Source organism: Scatophagus argus, chromosome 17 (assembly GCF_020382885.2).
Source record: "Scatophagus argus isolate fScaArg1 chromosome 17, fScaArg1.pri, whole genome shotgun sequence".
NCBI classification, from domain to species: Eukaryota; Metazoa; Chordata; class Actinopteri; family Scatophagidae; genus Scatophagus; species Scatophagus argus.
This window is the reverse complement of record NC_058509.1, coordinates 4,250,522-4,270,453: the sequence shown is the minus strand read 5'-3', so window position 1 is coordinate 4,270,453 and position 19,932 is coordinate 4,250,522. Positions and strand designations below refer to the sequence as shown.

The window sequence follows — 19,932 nt, the reverse complement described above, 5'->3', positions numbered from 1 at the left end:
AACTGGTAATGATCATGTTGGTACATGTGCCTTTAAAAGTTTGAGCTTCCTTAAAGGGGACGGGGTGGTGTCAGTTTGTAGGAGGGGATTGCGTGATGTTTAAACTCTGAACCTTGGCTCTTTTCTCACTTTCGTTTGTCTTTGTGACAGCTCGTCCTGTACAGGAATTAGGCAGTTAAAGGAGATATGTGAAAAGTTTATTTTATTTTGACTACTGGCACAATGGGTGTGTTCAAGTACTCCCTGTTGGACTTCCTCTTCACTTGTGTGGGTCTGGTGTTCTTTCTGCTAGACATCGGGCTGGATATATGGACTGTTGTGACTTTCTACCAGGAAAAGGCCTACGCGAGCCTCGGGATCCTGCTGCTGTTTCTCCTGGGCTCGTCTGTCCTCGTCCAGGCCTTCAGCTGGCTGTGGTACAGCTACGAGGACTTCAACAGGGAGACTAAAGCTGAGAAATGCCTGAGCCAGAAGCAGCTCAAGCTGCTCCATGTGCTGCAGCTAGGAATCTACTTCAGGTTGTGTGAACCTCGTACGCTTTCACAATCTTGGTGGTTTCAAAGTGCTTCAGGCAGCTGCTTTTTCCTTTTGTTTCTGTCGCACTGTGTGGAAAGTAAACTTTTCAAGGAAGACAGTGAGGAATGAGGTTGTTTTCGGTTGTGGCTCTTTCTGAGAGAGCTCCATGCTCACACACTCTTGTCTGCTAATGCAAATCCATTCATGGGAAACCAAAATTAAATCATCTGAATGGAGCAATATAACGTGACGCTGCCCTAATGTAGTTTGGCACGTTTCCAAACCAGTCTACAGTAAGCGTGACACTGTGGAGGGAAGCACGATGTTGAGTCATGTTTTCCCGTGGGTTGCATCATCTGTCATTTCTCTATTAAGTAATTCTGAGGTAATGGTGAGTCAGGAATAGCAGAAACATAAACACTGTGTAGAGGAATCTTTTTTCCTAACAAGTTTTGTTGACAGCAGAGTGTTTTTTCTGTTTGTGCGTCAATGAACTTTGTGTGATTCAGCTGGTGTAATTGATTATTATGGACGACAGACTGTGTGGTCATCGCAGTGGTTTTAACTTTGAGTTTTCTGTCCCGCAACCTTGTTCTTCTCAGGCACGCGGGTGTCGTGGAGGTTTCTCTGCGCAGCTTCTTCACCAAGCAGCCTTGCATCCACGAGGATTTCGCGGTGTACCTGAGCCACGACCTCAGCATGCTGCGGCTCATAGAGACGTTCTCAGAGAGCGCCCCTCAGCTCGTCCTCATGCTCACCATCACCCTGCAGCGCGGCCACCTCGAGCCCGTGACAGGTGCGGTATGTTACTCGCAGTTACGTCCTGTCCACGTGGAGGAAAACTGCCACCAGTGAGGAATAAATTCAGTCGGGCCTCAACAACTGATTAGGGTCGAGAGTGTGTCATTTCAATATTCCACACTTTAGAGTTCAAAAATGCTTTATTTAAAGGGTCAGTTCAACCAATTTCAGCAGTTTAACATAAGGATGATACATAAAGCTATTGTTAGTACATGCCGCAATTAAGTAGCAGTTTTAAATGTCCTCAGTTGATTACTTTATTTGAGTGTTTCCATTCTATGCTTGTTTCCACTTTTACTCAAACACATCTGAGAGAAAAATAATTACATTTTTACTTCACAGCTCTTAAAATACTGCACTCACATTGAGTCATCATAATATAAATGATATTCTGCATAATAACACTGAAAGTGGTGATTGAGTCTACATAACAAGTACTTTACTTTTCATACTTCGTATGCATTTTGCTGATAGTACTTTCCTTATAACGTGTTGTACTGTAGTATTTTCTTTGGTACTATTTCCTTCTTTACCCTCAGTAGTACCTTACGGTGCAGGTATGTTTATATGCACAGTAGGCTGTGTGTGTTTTCAGGTTTGCCTCAAACACAGTAATGTGGAGGTAAATTTAGTTTGTGGAGCTCAAAGCCACTAAAAATATTTTAAGAAAGCAGTGAAATAATAGTAATAACAGAAATTGAAACAAAAGTGACTTGATTGTGGTGTCAGTGGACTGGTTCTTCAAATTTGAGCAATTTCCTCCTCACTGTAGGTTTCCTTGCAATCTTTGTTTTTCCCAGAAGCTGTTGAGCGCAACACTTCATCAAACTCTTTTCTGAAGTCAAATTACATTTTGTGTGTTGAAGCGCTCATAGACAGCGCTGCTCGTCCGTAATGATGGACCTCAGGCTCTCATTATTTTTCGGTTGCAGCTTCTCTAACGATGACTTCCTCTCCTCCGCAGTGTTGAAGGCCGTCGGCTCGGCCTCGGCCATCGCCTTCAGCATGACCATGTACCACCGCTCCCTGCGCTCCTTCCTGCCCGAGAAGGAGAAGCAGAAGTTGACCTCATCGGTGGTTTTCTTTGCCTGGAACCTGTTTCTCATTGCTTCTCGCCTCACCGCCCTCGCCCTCTTCGCCTCCATGCTGCCCTGCTTCATCTTCACCCACTTCTTTTGCTCTTGGCTGCTTTTATTCTTCTTCGCTTGGCGATCCAAGACCGATTTCATGGACAGCGCTTGTGGCGAGTGGCTTTATCGAGCCACTGTGGGCCTCATCTGGTATTTCGACTGGTTTAATGTGGTCGAGGGGAGGACGAGGTACAGGACTGCGATCTATCATGGATACATGCTGGCTGATATTTCCCTCCTCTGCGGTCTGTGGTGCTGGAAGATGACGAGTGCAGAACACACTTATTTTCAAGTGTCGCCTTTGTACGCTGTTATCACTGCTGTCAGCGTTGTTGCAGTTTATATCCTTGGTATCTGTTTTAAATTGATATATTATAAATACTACCATCCAAACCTTGTCAAAGAGCAGTTGAAAGGACAAGCCTCTGATGAAGCTGCACAGGGACCTCAGTTTGAAACATTTCATACAGATGAAATTGACTTTGCTTCCAACCCCCAGTGGGACCAAGGTGATGCAGATGACTTTCCTCAGACTTTAATGAGGGCTTGCATAGGGGACATTGGCATTGCAGATCGCATTGGGTCCTGTCTGCCAGCACCTGAAGTAAAACGCTGCAATAAGAGGATGAGGAAGTTGGCTGAGAACTTCTACTCCTGAGCCGCATCACTTGACATCCACCAGACAAGGACGTTAGAGTCATGCAGACTGTCAGTGGACCAGCCTGGTCAGACACGAGGACTGTGATCAGCCATACAACCTCATGGGAAATGACTTGTGTTCACTGATCACTGTATTCTCCTAAGCACTTTCTTCACTGCATTAACTGGTGTTGCTGTGTGCCAGAGCACATAAAGCTGCCACTCTTTATATTTTACATGTTTTTCAGTGTTAGGTGATACTTAAATGGCAAAAACTACATTGAAAGTCTTTTTTGGTCACTGCAATTCTCCCTCCTGCTCGTACTGGCTGTGAAGAGAGAGTATACAATATGGAGGATAAACCCAGGAGTCCTTTTTGTGCTAAAATGCTTTCCAACATTTAAGGGACTGTATGAAAATTATCGTCATGGGGAGGGTGGTTAAACTTTATTAAAAATATTCAGTGAACCTTCCCTTTGACTTAGAAAATAAAAAATGCTGCAGCTTCCCCATTAATATCTAAAAACAATATAACAGCATCAACGTGGTGCATTTGAAAGGGCTTAATATATTTTATTTTCACAGCCATATTCTGCTTTTGATAGTATTTACGGTTGCCATTTGTTTCTACAATAGTAATTTAATATATTAACATTCAGTAAATATCTCTGTATATAGTAACTTTTATTGGACGTGGTGGAGTCCACCATTCTGGCACTGGATTCAGACCAACGCACTGATTCAGTCTTATTATTCCACTGATGGTATCAGCATCACGGTTTAGTATCACATCTTTGTATCAACAGAGCAGTTTTAAGAAAACAGTATCTACTGCTGCTGCTTCACGTTCAAAGCATTGAGGTGGGAAAACGTGGGGAAGCTTTGATTGTTAAGATATTACAATTATGTCAGACAGATATGCTTGTAGGAGTTCACCTTTGTTCAACTTTTCACTCAGTTTTGTACTAAAATGACCATAATTTAGAAAGCTGCCCATTTGAATTACTACCTCAGACAGAAAAAGTCTAATTTTTGGCCTTGCATAAAAATTTTGCATGCTTACATTTGAATAGCATTGCATTTTTATACGACACTTTTATATCAATATTGTGCAATTGTTTTTTGTTTACTTTAATAAATAATAGTCAGAAATGTGAGTCTGAAACTTTTTAAAAATTTATTTACACTGTACTGAATATCTTAGGTACACAGGAAAACCTTCCAGGACTGTGTCCAAGGTCCCAAACAGCTACTGTGGGGAAAATAGTGATTACAGTAATTAAATTAGCATTGATTATTATGATAGTGTTCAGTTTACAGGATCACATTCAGGCTCTCTACATCATCATCATATGTGGCCTCACGGGTCCTCGAAAAATGAGATGAAACACATAAAAAAAATTAAACACACAGCATTAAAAAATAACTACAGTATTTGGCATTGGAAAGAAAAACAAAAGAGGACAGACAGAACAACATACCGCCTTTAAACAATGCATGGTCTTTTTATTCCCCCACAGCCATGGTACGCTTAAAAAAACAGACTGACATGCACACAAAGTAAAGAAATAAACAGAAAACACCTTGAGGAAAAAAAAGCACAGACTGCACGCGGTCTCTGACGCTCTCGAGCGCAGGTAGAACGACGCGACCTTCCGCTTCAGTCACCTGACCGCATTTAAAAAACAAAAACACTACGTGCCACAGATTGTGATTGTCTCCAAGCGCTTCACAGCAACACAATGAACGCAAAACCTTTTCAACGGGGAGCAAAAAAAACAAACAAACAAACAAAAAAAACTCACACAAAGCAGACGCGACTGTACACGTGGATTTATGAGACACACGCACGTGCCGCCTCGTCATAACGAGCCAGCCAACCCGAACCCTGAAAACTGAGCAAACAACACCTCCCAAAATGGACACAGTTTTCCAGAAGGAGGCCTTTCAAATACAGTGCAGACAGGACAATCAAAAAAGTCTAGTAACAACAACAACAACAACAACAAAAAAGTCTCACCAGCACTTTAAAAAATTAGATTAAAAAAGAAAAGAAAAAAAAGAAAAAGTAGGATAACACTTTGGATAACAATGCAGTGATAATAAATGTATCAAACGAAAATCTTACATATTTCCCTTTGAGATTATGCATACAGATGAAGGTTAAAAGGCACAATATAAATATGCGCAGTCACGCGACACACACGAACAAATTACACAGAAATACACATTCTTAACGGTCAAGCTGCATGTGTGTGTGTGTGTGTGTGTGTGTGTGTGAAATACGAAATCTTCTTCAGGCTCAGTATTGTTCAGTCGTAATCTCACACAGAGCAAGGCAGGGGGAGGCCGACACCTTCCTCGCTTTTTCTCTCGCCGTCTGCAAATGAAAATTCCCTTGAAACACAGTTAATGAGCAAAGTAGAAATGTATTGCACAGTCGTCATTCCTTTTTTATATTTTATTCTCTTCACCCCTTCAATACGCCCTCGAAAAGTCAAGTCGGGGGTTGACATGAGGCTGAGCCATGAAGTCATTTTGTGGTTGAAGCCGGCTGACACAGAGGAATGACCTCCTAGTTTTAACTGGAGCAGAAACGATCAGACGATTAATCGATTAGCCTGCAACTATTTTTCATTAATTGGTCGGATAATTTTCATTTGCTTGTTTAGGTGCGATTACTTTCAGTTTAGGCCATGTGAAAAGCTGTCACTCCAGGCTCTGGGAATCGTGACATTTCACTATTTTCTGATATTTTAAGAGACAAAATTTGGGCTGTAACTCAAGATCAGTTTCACAATCTTTTGGTCTGTCAAAGTGTCAAACCTCCATGAAATCTCCCAGACCCCAAAGTGACGTCTTCAAATGGCTGGAATAAACACAAGAGAGTTTACTGATCGAGTGCAGCAAAGAAAAACAGCAAATCCTTTCATTTAACAAAATCAGCAAACTGCAGCTTGTTGCAAATGACCGACAAAATATCCTGCAGACGATTAAAAGAAAAATCCTTAGCTGCAGCTCTAATTTTAACCAAGTGATACAACGAATGTCGGCTAAATGAAATTCAGTTTGTACAAATGAAGCAGCTGAGAAAAATGCTGAATAAAGTCTTTGGTAAATGATGACTGTGACATTCGGCCGCACTTAAAAAAAAAAGTGATTCTGCGGCAACAACACGACAACATGTAAGAGTAATAAAATGTGACTCTACAGGCCAACATGTTGGTTTTGTGCTCCCACAATTCAACTGTCCCGCCACTAAATCTGCCTGAGTGGACATTGTGACGAGATGCTAAAACCGTCTCGCAGTTCACTGAAGACAAGAGGGAATTTATAAATGAAACCTCTTAAATGAACTACCAGAGGCTGACACCAGGTGTACGCATGGACGGATTAGGAGACAATGGGGGCCCCTGGGGGGGCGGACGGACAGACGCAGGCGTGTCAAAGGCCTCCCTGGTGTCCTATACAGGAGCAGCCCAACCGGGACCCTCATCCTGCAGGTGAACCCGAGCTCTCGGGTGCTGCTGAGGGCTCAGAGGCTGTCTGACTCCTGCCTAAAGCTTCCCGTTCCAACAGATCCACAGCAGTCCAGTTAGCGTTCACAGCTAAGGAGCCTTTTTACAACCAATGAATGAAGACTTAATCCTTCGTTAGACAAGCAGCGTGTCCCAAATCCACACCACACACTAATTCCAAGCAGGTTTCTCCGTATACAGTGTGCTCGAACACACCGTCTGGCTGCTCTGATCGTGGACGCTGTTCTCTTCTCCCACAATGCAATGCACAAAGGAAACAAAAGAACCGGGGGGGAATTAACAAGCATTGTGGAAACAACAATCAGCATTAAATCTTTAATTCGATTTGTTTGTGTGTTTAACTTTCAGTTACGTTCACACGCTGCTTCATTTCCTGGTAATATTAAACATTTCACTGATTTTTTTAAATATTAACTGCTAAAACAGTATATAAGTCGTGTATACTGTACAGAATTAGTGTGTAATATAGATTTGGGATACAACTCAGGTTTGTTTTTTTTTTTAAATACTCAAGAATCTTACCAAAACCACCACGACTACCGGGGCAAGAAACCACACTTCTGGGCTACTAGCCAAAGTGAAGTGCAGCGCCATCCTGCTCTACTTCCCACTGCTCACATGACTGACTCATACAGAAAAGGTCGGTCTGCGGTTGCGACACAGTGGAAAGGGCAGAACAGCTGACCGATGGTGTCAGATCAGGAGGTGAGGTCACATGTAGTCCCTTAGGCTGAATGGCGACACGGGAACCAAATATATAAATGATGGGATTATTTGATTGTTGATGACTGGGTGACGTGATTTACAAGGGAGACTGCAAAGTGATGCTTTCAAGTCTTCGAATGAGTGCAAAACAATGCAGTTTTTTTTTTTTTTCCAACAACTTAGCTTTGAAATAATTCTTTCACTTACACAGAGCCTAAATAAAAAAGCCACAACAACCCCAAAAGTGAATAACAATAAACAACAAAGGCCCTTTGGTTGTTTAAATCCAGAGAGAGAAATAAAAAGATTCACTGCAGACATTTCGATACTTGAGAAGAAAATGAGGATCAAGACCAAAGAGGAGGAAAAAAAATGGATGGTTTTCCCTTCTGTGTTCTCAAATCAGTGCCAGTTTCAGCTGCTGTGAGGTTAGCTGCCGTAGAGGACGGGAGTGCTGGGCGTGAGGAACTTTAATTCAGCCGAATGATGCATCCAGTCTGTTTCTCACAGTCAGCTCCGACCCAAAGTCCGCCTCAGTACATCGCCGTCACACATCACACAGTGAGTCTTTAGTTGTGGGGGGGTGAGGGAGGGAGGGAGGGAGGGAGGGTCCTAATATGCCAGAGTGTGTCGTCGGGATTGTGGAGGGTTTCCTTACACGATGTCACTCCACAAACCAAAAGGCAACGACTACATTTTCCCTTTAGTGAGCGACATTCAACGCCGTCTCCTTTACAAGAAGTCCAGTTCCAGCGCCTGGTGCAGGGACACGAGGTCGCCGTGAGTGGAGATCCGCCAGAAAGGCATGTTGTGCTGCGCAGACAGACAGTCAGACAGACAGACAGACACAACCAAAGCTCTTTTAGAAACAACACTCACAGAACAAGTCTAGACAAACAGCTTGTTAGTCAGAATAAATTTCCATTTCATCTCACTCATTTGAATGAACAAATCGTAGGCGAGTAGTTCTGTAGCCAAAGAGAAGCTCTACGCTGAACTTTAACAAGTAGTCAACAGACTTGGGCTCTGGTTTTACATTTTCACATTTATTTCCCCCTCAAAGCCTCACTTGTTTTGTTGCATTTATGATTGATCACCTTCGAGCTGAGCAGGCTCACATGTTGACTTGTAAGCTCACAGTTTTTAAACAAACACAGTCAGTGTACTTGCAATTCCCTGCAGCCAAATACCAGTTTTTGGAGTGAACTGCCTACAGAATAAGCTCGTGCTCAAAACAAATCAGGTGCTGTGGTGAAAGCGGCTCGAGTTCACTCAAGTGTGGGTATCATGTGTACGCAGAACGCAGACTGCAGGGTGGAGGGTGGAGGAAAAACAAAAACATTTTGCAGAAATGAAACCAAAACGTCAAGTGAGCCGCCGATTTCAAGTGTCCACCGTAATGTCTCGCAGTTCTACAAAAATATCAACAACATTCAAATAATCTAAGAGGTGAAACAGAGCCACTGCTGTCCTGATGCAACAAAATAAACTTTAAACGCACCTGTTTTGCTGCAAACTCCTCGTCCCGACCGTCGCCTATCACCACATACGTCACTTTCTTCCCGAAGCGAGAGACGATCCTCTCAAAGCAACTTTCTTTGCCTGCGTCAACGGAAACCACAGCGAAAGCAATGCATAAGCAGCATCTCAACATAATTTTTCTCCTCCTGTCACAGCAGCTAAGTCATATTTTTCCATACGCACCTATTTTTGTGGCACTGTAGATGTTCTCGATGGGGAAGACGTTTCCCAGGCCGTACAGCAGCACTTTGGCCAGCGCTGGAACCAGCTGAGTGGTTGTCACCAACACATTCATACACTTCCCTCTGTTGGTGCAACATACACACAACACAAATGAAAAGTCTAAAAAACAAAACAAAAGACACAAACACTGGCTCACAGGTGAGTGTAGACTGATTTACATCAGTACTCTGAACTGTTTATCTTGCAGATACTGAGCAAGCATCAACGTAAAAACTGTGGAAAATGCAGGAACACACACTGTTGAAACTACATTTTACATTTTAACACAGCCGAGCTAACAGTCTGTCCCTTTGAACTCCTGTCTGTTATTGGAAAAAACGTTGCCACAATCTCGTTATTCACAGCGGGGTGCGCAGTAGGACACTCGGAGTGTGACCATAAAGATGTTTTTATTTTTTTTTATTTTTTTAATATGAAGCGTTCTCTGCTCAGACCTGGACTGGATGTGCAGCAGAGACTTGAGCGCCGTGCTGAGCCAAGCATCCGTAACGTTCTCGATCTCAGACTGAAGCCGGAGAAGCAGCTCCCTCTTCATAGGATTCAACAGGCCTGAAAGACACGACACGCGCTGATGCAGCAACTGGACTATAAATACAAACTCACGGCTATGAGATTTACATACATCACAAACAACATGGAAATCTAAAATCAGTTCCTTTTTAGTTTCCACAGTTTGGTATTAAAACAGCAAAATGCAATGTCTACATACACACACACACACACACTTTAACACAAATAGTCGTCCGTTTATTTTGGCCACTTAGCTTGCTTGTTTGACACAGTTGGAATAAACTGGGAAAATTCAGATTTGCAGCATTTTGCCTTTTGGCTATTGGACTTACTGTTGTCAAACATGACAAGAAGCTCCAAGGCTGTTTTTTCCTTGCACTACAAATACACCAAAGCATGATGTACGAAGAGTCAAGGCTTTACTTTAACTAAAGCTGGCCTCAGGCTACAGGAATTTTAAAACTCCAACTGTTTTTGAAATTGGGTTGCATCACACACACACACACACACACAACGAGAAACTTAACAGATTTTCTTCTCTATATCGTCTCTCAAACATGCACACACAACAAGATGTGAAAATAATTGAATGAAGTGAATGACACATGAGATAATATTGTGAAGATTATAGTTTCTGAGGTAGCCATGCACCACCTAACATGATGCCTCTCGTGTTATCTCGGGTGTTGAGACTGATGTGGTGCAGCAACCTTCTGTCGTAATGCTTTGCAGTGAGAAACAAAACCCAGGAAGCACAGTTTAAATGACTCTCAGTGAGGGAAAAAAACAACACAGGTTATCTATTCATCAGTGAGAAATGGTGCTGAGATTCAGTTTCAGTCAACAGTGGTATGACAGGTTTAATGTCAGCCACAGAGGTTAAGTGTTTGCTGTTGCTTGGCAGCACCGTCAGCTCCGTCTCAGGTGCTCTCTCTCTATTGGCCAGTGTGGTCCCACTCGCAAAGTACCAATGCAACCATTCAAATTTTAAATACTAATACATCAAAACACACCGGAAATTTCTGGTGGGAACCGATGATGCGTGCAAGCATTTCAGGAGGTTTAAGAGCGACTCTGTAAACCCGTTAAGGTACCAGATAATCTGGGCCAAAGATCAGTATCGACCACAGTCCCAGACCAGATTAAATCTGCTCAAAACTCCTACAGTCTCAAGAAGTCTAGAAAAGATTTTCCAAGTGTCGTATTATTCAAAGGAAATTCTCCTGTGCAACTCCAGAGGTGATTATTGTTACTGAAGATTACTGAGGCAAACTCACCTCCAACATTCCCTTTATAGCTATTGTAGATCTCTTTTAGCCGGCGGTAGCGAAAGGCCAGTTTCCGCATCCACTCCACGCCCCCCTGGACTCCTGTGGTGGTTCCTGATGCCCCTCCACCACTGGGACCATTAAAGCCATCCGTCAAGAAGTTGTAGTTACTAAAGCAGGGAGAAACACCTTTTGTTTATTTGTTTAGATGACACCAAAGTGTGGAATGAGTCCGATATGCGTGCGACGAGGCAGTCGCTGTAATGCATGTTCGTTACAGGACAACGTGTAACCCCACCTCAGTTCTTGTCCATTGTCATCTGAGGCAACATCCTCAATATGGACCTGATCGCACTCCTTTAAGGAAACAAAAGGTAGAGTCTTCTGTTTTACAAATTGTATAATCAGATATTTCATATGAAAAAATGTAATCAACACACTTGATATGGCGGCCCTTTGCAACTGGTCCTTGTTAACTGGAAGAGAACCTTGAGTTCGTTTCTCTGGAATCTAAGTTCTCTCGCTGTAGTTGGACTGGTTTTGACTGGCAGCCCATCGTGACTCCACCTTTTTCTAACTAACTTTACTCTTTAGTAACGTTTCGTGCCAGCCTCCGTGAAACCAGCCTGACGGTCTAACTGTACCTCCAGGTCATTGAAGAAAAGGTGTGTGTCTGCCAGCTCAAAGATCAGTTCCTCCATCTGCAAGCCCAAGTTCAGCATTGTTGCTGGGTCCTGAGCAAATAAACAATAAACCGAGTCAGACTGTTTCTTTTTATGTTGTACGTATTAAACTTCATGCATATGTACAGAAACAAACCTTGCCAAACTTCTGTGCGTAGGAGCCGGTGAGCAAGGAGTGGAATATAATGATGGTCTCATCCAGATCCCAAAGAAAAATGCGCTACAAACAGCAGGGAAGAATAACATTACACTTTGCATATTAAAAATCATTTCATGCATTTCATTTCTGTTTTACAGTTGAACATGTGATTTGTTTCTGATTTAGTCTTAATGTGTAAAATGCTGAGGGAAACAATTGGCGGTTTGTTTGTGTGTTTGTGTGTGTGTGTGTGTGTGTGTGTGTGTGTGTGTGTGTGTGTGCAGAGTGAGAAGTCAGCTGCTGGCTTGGTTACCTCCAGGTCGCTCTCGGTGGGTGGGGAGTTGTCACACTTCTTGCCTTTCCCTTTTGCTTTGCCGACAGAGTTTCTACGTCCAACCTCATCCTGATCTCTGGCTCCAGTGGGGAGAGCCACGCCGGCAGGAAGGGCCGCACCTGCTGGGAGGTTCTCCGGTGGGGACGCATCTTAGGACAAGAAAGGCTAAAGTCAGTGCTTGAATAATTATGGATCTAAAACTTGCACAAGGATTACAGATCTCATACATTAAAGCAGTGAACTCAACAGTGCTGCAAGTAATTCAAATCAATGGTTATAAATATTTTATGTGATGACATGGTGCTTTTGAAACAACCATCAGAATGTAATTGAACTCTAATATTAAATCAGAAATGATATAAATCAAAGCGCTGAGGCTACCTCTGGGAGGCAGCCCGGCTGAAGCCGCCTGCTCCGATTTCACAGCTGAATACTCGGTGCCCTCTACACCCACAACGTGGTCCTCACTGCTGGGCAGCCCTGCAGGCACGTAGCTGGGAGGCAGAGTGTAGTACTGAGAGAACTGACTCTGTCCCAGAGAGTTGTAGTTGCTAAATTCCTGGACGGATTTAAAAAACAAACAAACAAAACAAATGTGGTCAAGATAGTAAAAAAGAGCCACATGGGGCAGTCTGACAAACTCCACCTTTTAAGATCTTTTCATATCATTCCCTGCAACTGTGATGAACTCAACTTGGGTGCTAATGAGAAAGTTAAGCCCAACACCAGATACATTTTCTAAAATAGAAAAATAGAAAAAAAAAGAACAGAATTAGTCCTGGTACGGTCATCAGTCTGTCTGTCCAGACTCATAATATACGTAGTGAATACCCTGACTGTAAACTACCCGGTTAAAGGCTGCAAGGGTCTAAAAAAAGCTTGCGATATGTCATATAATGTACATATCCTGGCACAGATTATTAATACTGTCTGTAATGCATCATTGGTATTCTGATCATTTTAAAGATGGAATACTTTTCTAAATGTTTGGGTTATAATGTAATCTTAAAAAAAAAAAGAACATCTCTGTTCTCATGGCAATAAACACACAGAACTTTGTTGTTCATTTCTCTGAGAAACACCAACCTGGTTGACCACTGGAGTGGAGGTTGTGGTTGTGGCCGTAGCTGAAAGGATGCTAGAATACACGCTGGATGTTGTGAAGCTGGAGCCTGGAGACAGAAAGTGCTCAACTGAAACAGTGCCAGAGGAAAATAAAAGTATTTCCACACAGTATTTGAAGCGACCGACAACAAGAGAGGAAAACAAAACTGCGCCACAGAAAGATCTCCTATATTTTTGAGTGCTTCTGGTATTTGCAGCGAGTTTGACAGCGTTATCCTGTGAGACAGAGTGAGGTTGCAGCTTGCCTTGGCTGGGGTATGAGTAGTGCAGATGGCCTGGCTGGGTTGAGGTATATGCGGTGCTGAAGCTGAGAAACCCAGATTGGCCACCAGAGGGCGCCTCAGGCAGCCCTGTCTCGGTTTTAATGCCTGGCCACATAGCACCTGAAGATGAAAGAGAGCAATGGAAGCAGAGAATGAAAGAATGAAAGAGGCGGCGACAGGAGTGTGCCATTAAAGATGGCGCAAAGTTAAGAAACCAGGTCCTTCAGTCAAGATCTGGACCCTGTTTTAAAGGAAGGATCAAAAGCAAAATCAATTCCACAGCACCAAGGCACAGTAAGGGCTCTGAAGCAAAGGACCAGAAGGTGTGATGCTGGGTTTTTAGTGAGCAGACAGTGTTAAAATAGGCTGTTAGAGAGCAGCATGGACTAACCAAAGGGCGGGAGGCCATAGGTCTGGCCGGTCTGGGGGAAGGATGAATACACAGTGGACTGGGCCAGAGGAGGAAAGGCCACCTGGCTGGTGTACGACGTCACTGCTGGGCTGAAAGAGGGAAAAGAGAACCAGTGCTTACATCAGATCAGAGCAGGTGGACCAAGCAGACTTACAGATCTGTTGTTAGGACAAAAGACTATATGTGTAGAACTGTTCTGACACCACAATCGCAAACGTTTTCCACATCAGTAATCTTGTAAAGCGTTTGAAAAGAAAACAGAGTTCATCAAGGCAAAGGGGGGAAAGAAAGAACTGGCCCGACTGTCAAACTGAAACATTAAACATCAACAGCATTCACTCCCTGTATGTATTTATGTTTTACAAAGGATTAAACCTAAGCCAGGCAATACAACAATGAGAGCAATCAAATCACATCCATGCAGAGTATGAAGCTGATTAACAACGATAAACTGATATGTTATGGGATCAGTAGTGAGTATCGCATAATAAACAAGTCATCATCAGTATGAGGAAGGCAAAAATGGTATCAGAACATCTCTTCTGAAGATTTTGTTTTTACAAGCATTGCAGCACAAAATTTGGCCACTCAAACATTTCCTGAAAACAAAAACAGAATTTAACCATGTTTTCCCAGCCGTAAGTTAAGTAGTAGTAATATCCAGGGTTATTACAAGCTAAAAGAAATTACCTATCTGCACTGGAGGTAACTGGGGAACATGGGAATAATATGTACGTCAAACATCTACTGAACACTTCTGCCAGAGGGACATAAATCAGCCAAAGTCGAACTAAACACATAAAGGACCTCATGAGCAAAACCAGCCTCGGGGACAATGTGGAAAAAGGCAGATCACCCGAAAGGTGAGCCATGCTGGTCTCTGCATGAACCTGCCGTCGTCGGCTACTCTCGGCCTCCAGCAGCACTTCGGTTCAATGACACATTATATTTTGAGGTGCAGTCTAAGCACTGGGTGTGGTCTAAAATTTGAAATGAGAAGTGTTGTTTTTGTGCCAACAAAAATACAATTTAAACTGCACGCTACCACTAAATATGCATATCAGTCACTCGGCAACCCTGCACTTTATGTTACAATTCTTAAATCCAGCCAACATTTTAACCGAAAAGATAACCTCATTTGTTCCAAGCCGTGTACTCACTTGCTTCCTTGATAAACCTCCTGGGTGTATTCAGATGTGGCCGTCGTGTCTGTGGCTGTCAAAAACAAACATACAAACAAAAAAAAGACAACACGGCTTGAGCTTGACACACAAGAGCAGCTTTCCTCTTCTCAGACCTTTAATGTGCACTGTTTTAGAACCGAGTCAGGCTTTATGCTCATACCAGAGTGCGCATACGAGTTCAATGAGTCACCGCACGTTTGAGACGCTGCCCTTCTGTCTGTGTCCGGCTGCTCCTGATCACCTGCAATCAAACACGACAAACAGAAGTTTAATTCATCCATCTGTTTTCCCCAGGATTATTTCTGATTGCTATCGCCTTTTCTTTACTTACCTGGATCAAGCTGGGCCGCGGACAGGGCAGAGAAAGAGCTGCCCTGCTCTGATGAAGCCAACACAACCCCTGGACTCCCATCATCACCTAAATTACTGCAAGAGAGTAATGCCAGACAATATAAAAAAAAATACAATCCGGCAAAAAGGCTGAGACAACATTCAGAACATTAACAAAAAAAAAAAAAAAACAAGCTGCAGCGGAAAGAAAATCTCTCTTTAATAAATAATCAACAATTTAACTGATTTAAAAAGACTAGAAATAAATCACTGAAGACCCACCTTGACTCTTTCTCCAGTCCACCGTCTATCTCAAGCTTGGCCTTCTTTGTCTGCGTGCACACACACACACACACAAAGTTTACAAAAACATTTCAGCATAAATCCATTTTCAGGACTGTTATGTGCATCTTTTTAAATCTAACTAACCAACCAATGAAGTCAGATGAAAATAAAAATCCAGCCAAAATGTGAATACAGAAAATACTCCACAACACTGAGTTTTCTTTCATGAAGAATTTTGTATAACATTTCATGACACAGAGAGTATATTTCCTTTGTTGCATTAAGAATAAATAATACTCAACAATAGTAGAATATACTGGTACACAAGCCATATGCTAATTAAATACAATTTATTTAATTCATATTTATTTATTAACAACTTGTTGGATCTGTAAAATCTGAAAAATACATTTTCTCAATTTAAGCAAGAACCCTGCTGGCTGAACACAAACTTAACTCATTTAGAACAGTAAGCAAAAAAGAAAAATGGCAGATTCTCACATCTGAGAAGCAACAACTGGCAACTGTTTGATATTTTCTGTTGTTAAATGACCACAATCATTAAAGCCATCATTGATTAACTTTCCATCAATTATCAATTCAGCAAACCTGCAGCAACAACAAATAAAATATCAAATGTTGATTTATATCGTTTCCTCTAAAATGCAGTTTGACAGAAAACAGTCTACACTGCAGACCGCTCTGTGTTGGCGTCACTGTGGGTAGACTCACCGGCAGCTCCTGCGAGTCGTCCATCTCTGCAGCAGAGCGACCCGACATGTCTGCACGCACAGCCTACTCTCTGTACTTGGAAAGCGTGTCCGGACCTTGCTTTACACAACCACAGGAGCAAACACACAAAGGCACAGAATAAATGGCTGGGGGTCATGCTTTATATAGTTTCCCAACGCATTGCTCTCCCCTCCCCTTGTCCCATAAACGTTCATCGATGCATCTCACTCTCTTGCCTCTATCGTGAGGGGGATCGGCAGGGAGGTGGCGGCAATAGGGGAACTGGGGCACCCTGGCCTAATCTCCCGCACGAGACCTGCAGGTGAGGCACTTGTGGTACTGATGCTCGTGTTTACTGTGGGATTAAGGAAGCGTGCCACCTTACATGTGACCTAACCTTCGTTCAACGAAAACATATTCTCCAGAAGCATTAGGTGCTTAGGTGCAAGCTGTCACATCAAAAGATGCCCCAAAGGGATAAGATCTAACCTGATTTTATTTTTTAAACTTTGCTTATTTTTTGACAAGTGACAAAGACATCATATACATGAAAAAAGGCAAAGACAAACAAAACTGGGGACGGTGACACTAAAATAAAAATGCCAACCCCCAATAACACAAAGTATATAAATAAAAAATTCAAGGACAAAATAGTAGGCCGCTGGATATGTATTTGTTAAAAAAACAACAACAAAAAACTACAGGACCGAGAGAAATGTATTAAGCAAGCATGTCGCATTTTACTATTCACATTTGCTCTTTAATGTGGATAAGAAAGGGATACCATACTTACTAAAAAATAAAAACATTTTTGTGGAGGCACTTTTTGAGTATTTTATTTTCTGTTAACTTAAGAAAGCAGAGTACGTCGTTGATCAGAGGGGTAAAGGTAGACGTGTTTGCCGTCTGGCCATTAAAGCAGTAAAGCGATACAGTCGGCTTCAGTCTTGTGGGGGTTTGGTGGACGCAGTTGACAGTTTTGTTCAGACATTCTGAAATTTCTTTAAAAATGAGAGACTAAAACTCTCGAAGTTTAGCACAAGGCCAAAACATGCAGCCATCAGTAGTGGAAGATGCGTTGCAGTACGTCTAACAAGTTATGCAGGATTCTGCAGCGCATTATGCCGTGCCAGGCGCAGACTGAGGTACGAACTTCTTTTTAAAACAAACAGCCATTACTCCTCTGTAGTATCTTCACCCAAATCTAAATCCAAATCCACATTAATATGAGGAAGGTATGAGCGACACGTCTGTTTCATCCTTTATAATGTGGAAATTAGATCTCTGAATGGTAGAGGCCACTTGAAGTGTGCATCACATGGGCTGCACGAAGGTAGGGCAGGAAACTGGGACAGGGTTTTGTATACTCGGACATGCAGATAAAGGAAACAAATCGCTTCTATAGAGATTAAATTGGAAACATAATTGCTCAAATGGGGAAAACACCATCCTAGTGCAGATCAGTGCCTGAATGAACATCCTGTTTAGTAAAGAGGGTGAGAGTGAACATGACATTTCAAAAAGACCAAACATCTAAAATGACACTGCATCTGTGTCTAGAGATTTAACCTCATTTTGTCCACTGCTCACTCAACTGGCCTTTCCCCAAGGCTGGAGAAATGAAGCATTTATCTAACTGACATAATGCACTCACAGAGAAAGGAAACAGGTCAAAAAGCAGGGTAAAAAAAGCATGAATGTGTTAATGGTGCACACTCTGAACCAAACGAGCCTCACGAACTGGTTGGGCAATCGGCACATATGTCAGCTTATGCAAGATTGATATAAGTCGGGAAATCTAAAAAAGCTTTACATCTGAAGGAAAATAAGACCACTGGATGGAGATGTGCTGATGGTAGAATAACCCATGTATTTACAATTTAGAGATTTTGCTTGTATATGCAGTAAGATCCAAAAGTAAAAAAATAAACATAGTCAAAAAGAATAAGATAATCAATACTTTCTCAGCTGCACTGACCCCTCCTCTCCTGTGCCAGCATCACAGCAACATTAAATCACGCTACCTGAGGAACAAAATGGCCCTGTAGGATCCTTCAGGAGTCTCTGTTTCAGGTATTCCCAGAGGGTGAAGTATCAAGTTCAAGGGAAACCACAGACTGGGAAAAATCAGTTAAGTAGCTGTGTTGGGTGCTAATATTGTGCTGGACTTGATTTACACTTTACTTCATCTGGTTTCCCATTTGTTATGACAAAAGTTGCAAACTTCTTATTTTAGGGGTTATATCATTTCCAAAAGTTTCCTGGAAAGAAATTAGGTATTTATTGCTGATTGCACAGGGAAACAATAATCTGAGATAGATGAATGAGTTTCTAAGAAGAAGTTGCTGATTTTGGGAGATCTTTCCCTCTCTATTCAGATATTAATGACAAAGATCAATTTAAGCAAAATATTTGTCAAAATGGTTGCTTGCCTGCAAAGTGATCTCAGATTTTAACATTTAATTGACTAGAAATACTCTCTAGGTTACACAAACAGTTAGAGTAGCAACTGATCACTGCATGTTCCCCACAATTACTACCGAATAAGGATCATTTCCAGAAACTTTCATAAGAACCTTCAGTGTCATCTTTGTACTTTATAGTAAATTATTTGGAAAATGTAATAGAAATCATTACCAAAAGAGGTTTATATTATGTTCGTTAGTTACGTGTAAGAGGCTTGTGTGTTTCTTTATACTAAGAATAAAATTATGTCTCTGTTTGATGTAACATCCATGTTCAGTAACTGTTTGCCCTGCACACAGCAAATTAATACCGCTTGGCAGAAGTCCAGGTACAGTTCCTATCCAGGTCATCAGCAAATGTTAGCCGACTACCATCACGATAGCTGAATCCACCAAATAACACAGCCGTGAACAGTTTGCTATGAAGGTGAAGTCTGACAACAGACTAGTTCCTGGAAAACGCTAGCTCGTTTAGCTTTACTTTAACCGCAGAACCACAGAGCGACTAAAAATAATTTGCACAATCGATACAGGCAACCAGCTAACATTCACTGATACGGCTACTGCGATCAATTATAATACAAACCAATAAAGCGTAACACACCAGCATTTAGACGCCACCTTGTGAGCTTTCCAACAGGAATGTTAGCCGACGCGCAAGCTATAATACCACGCTAACCCATCCTTTCTAACAGATCAGGCTGTGTCATCCTCTGTCGATTATGTATATATACTAGCTAACTTGGCTATGGTTTGTGGCAGTTAAATGATCACGCTGCTTGTGAGTTACTTAGTTTGGGCCAAGCATGAAAGTTTTCAGGTCCAGAAATTAGTCGACACCAGCAGCCATTGGAGTGGACACTGAAATGGCATCGTGTGAAAGCATCTCACTCCCGCTGCACCCAACACCAAAACCAATCGCAAAACAAACATCCCCGACACACCGAAATGGTCAAAAACAGTCTTACCATTGAAGGAGTGAATGAGAAACGCTTTTACTAAGGCGTCTTCATTTGAATCCACTGTGAGAAGCTTTGTCTGTTGTTAGGGAGCACTATTTTGCAGGAAGTTTGCCATGCTGGGTCTACTGCGCATGTGCAGAATGTTG

At 42.2% G+C, this 19,932-nt stretch overlaps 2 protein-coding genes across 4 annotated transcripts; one reads left to right on the top strand and one right to left on the bottom strand.

Moving 5' to 3' along the window:
• Window positions 1-103: 103 nt before the first annotated feature.
• Window positions 104-5,355, top strand: LOC124074228 (XK-related protein 8). The gene is made up of 3 exons (XM_046416901.1): window positions 104-518; window positions 1,119-1,312; window positions 2,282-5,355. Exons 1-3 carry the CDS (start codon window positions 223-225, stop codon window positions 3,103-3,105), a joined length of 1,314 nt encoding a protein of 437 aa, XP_046272857.1. The 5' UTR covers window positions 104-222; the 3' UTR covers window positions 3,106-5,355.
• eya3 (EYA transcriptional coactivator and phosphatase 3) lies at window positions 4,250-19,931 on the bottom strand. 3 transcript variants are annotated; one of them, XM_046416898.1, is made up of 19 exons: window positions 19,793-19,931; window positions 16,360-16,458; window positions 15,625-15,674; window positions 15,344-15,438; window positions 15,173-15,253; window positions 14,989-15,043; window positions 13,808-13,917; window positions 13,399-13,536; window positions 13,115-13,200; window positions 12,410-12,587; window positions 12,008-12,177; window positions 11,692-11,775; window positions 11,517-11,606; window positions 11,171-11,229; window positions 10,882-11,042; window positions 9,529-9,643; window positions 9,035-9,156; window positions 8,832-8,932; window positions 4,250-8,143 (listed from the first exon to the last, which is right to left on the bottom strand). In XM_046416898.1, the coding sequence occupies exons 2-19, from the start codon at window positions 16,405-16,407 to the stop codon at window positions 8,063-8,065; spliced, it is 1,824 nt and encodes a 607-aa protein (XP_046272854.1). In that variant the 5' UTR covers window positions 16,408-16,458; window positions 19,793-19,931; the 3' UTR covers window positions 4,250-8,062. The 3 variants fall into 3 exon arrangements, with proteins under 3 accessions (XP_046272854.1, XP_046272855.1, XP_046272856.1); XM_046416899.1 differs by having other exon boundaries at window positions 16,360-16,454; window positions 19,793-19,929; XM_046416900.1 differs by lacking the exon at window positions 13,399-13,536.
• Between the last annotated feature and the right edge of the window lies 1 nt (window position 19,932).

Excerpts from the sequence above, each read along its gene's own strand:
- LOC124074228 (XM_046416901.1), top strand. The coding sequence starts at position 223 with ATGGGTGTGTTCAAGTACTCCCTGTTGGACTTCCTCTTCACTTGTGTG. Across the intron at positions 519-1,118 it reads CAGCTAGGAATCTACTTCAG|GCACGCGGGTGTCGTGGAGG; the intron begins GTTGTGTGAACC and ends TGTTCTTCTCAG. Across the intron at positions 1,313-2,281 it reads CCACCTCGAGCCCGTGACAG|TGTTGAAGGCCGTCGGCTCG; the intron begins GTGCGGTATGTT and ends TCTCCTCCGCAG.
- eya3 (XM_046416898.1), bottom strand. The coding sequence starts at position 16,407 with ATGTCGGGTCGCTCTGCTGCAGAGATGGACGACTCGCAGGAGCTGCCG. Across the intron at positions 15,675-16,359 it reads ACGACTCGCAGGAGCTGCCG|ACAAAGAAGGCCAAGCTTGA; the intron begins GTGAGTCTACCC and ends GTGTGCACGCAG. Across the intron at positions 15,044-15,172 it reads GAACTCGTATGCGCACTCTG|CCACAGACACGACGGCCACA; the intron begins GTATGAGCATAA and ends TGTTTTTGACAG.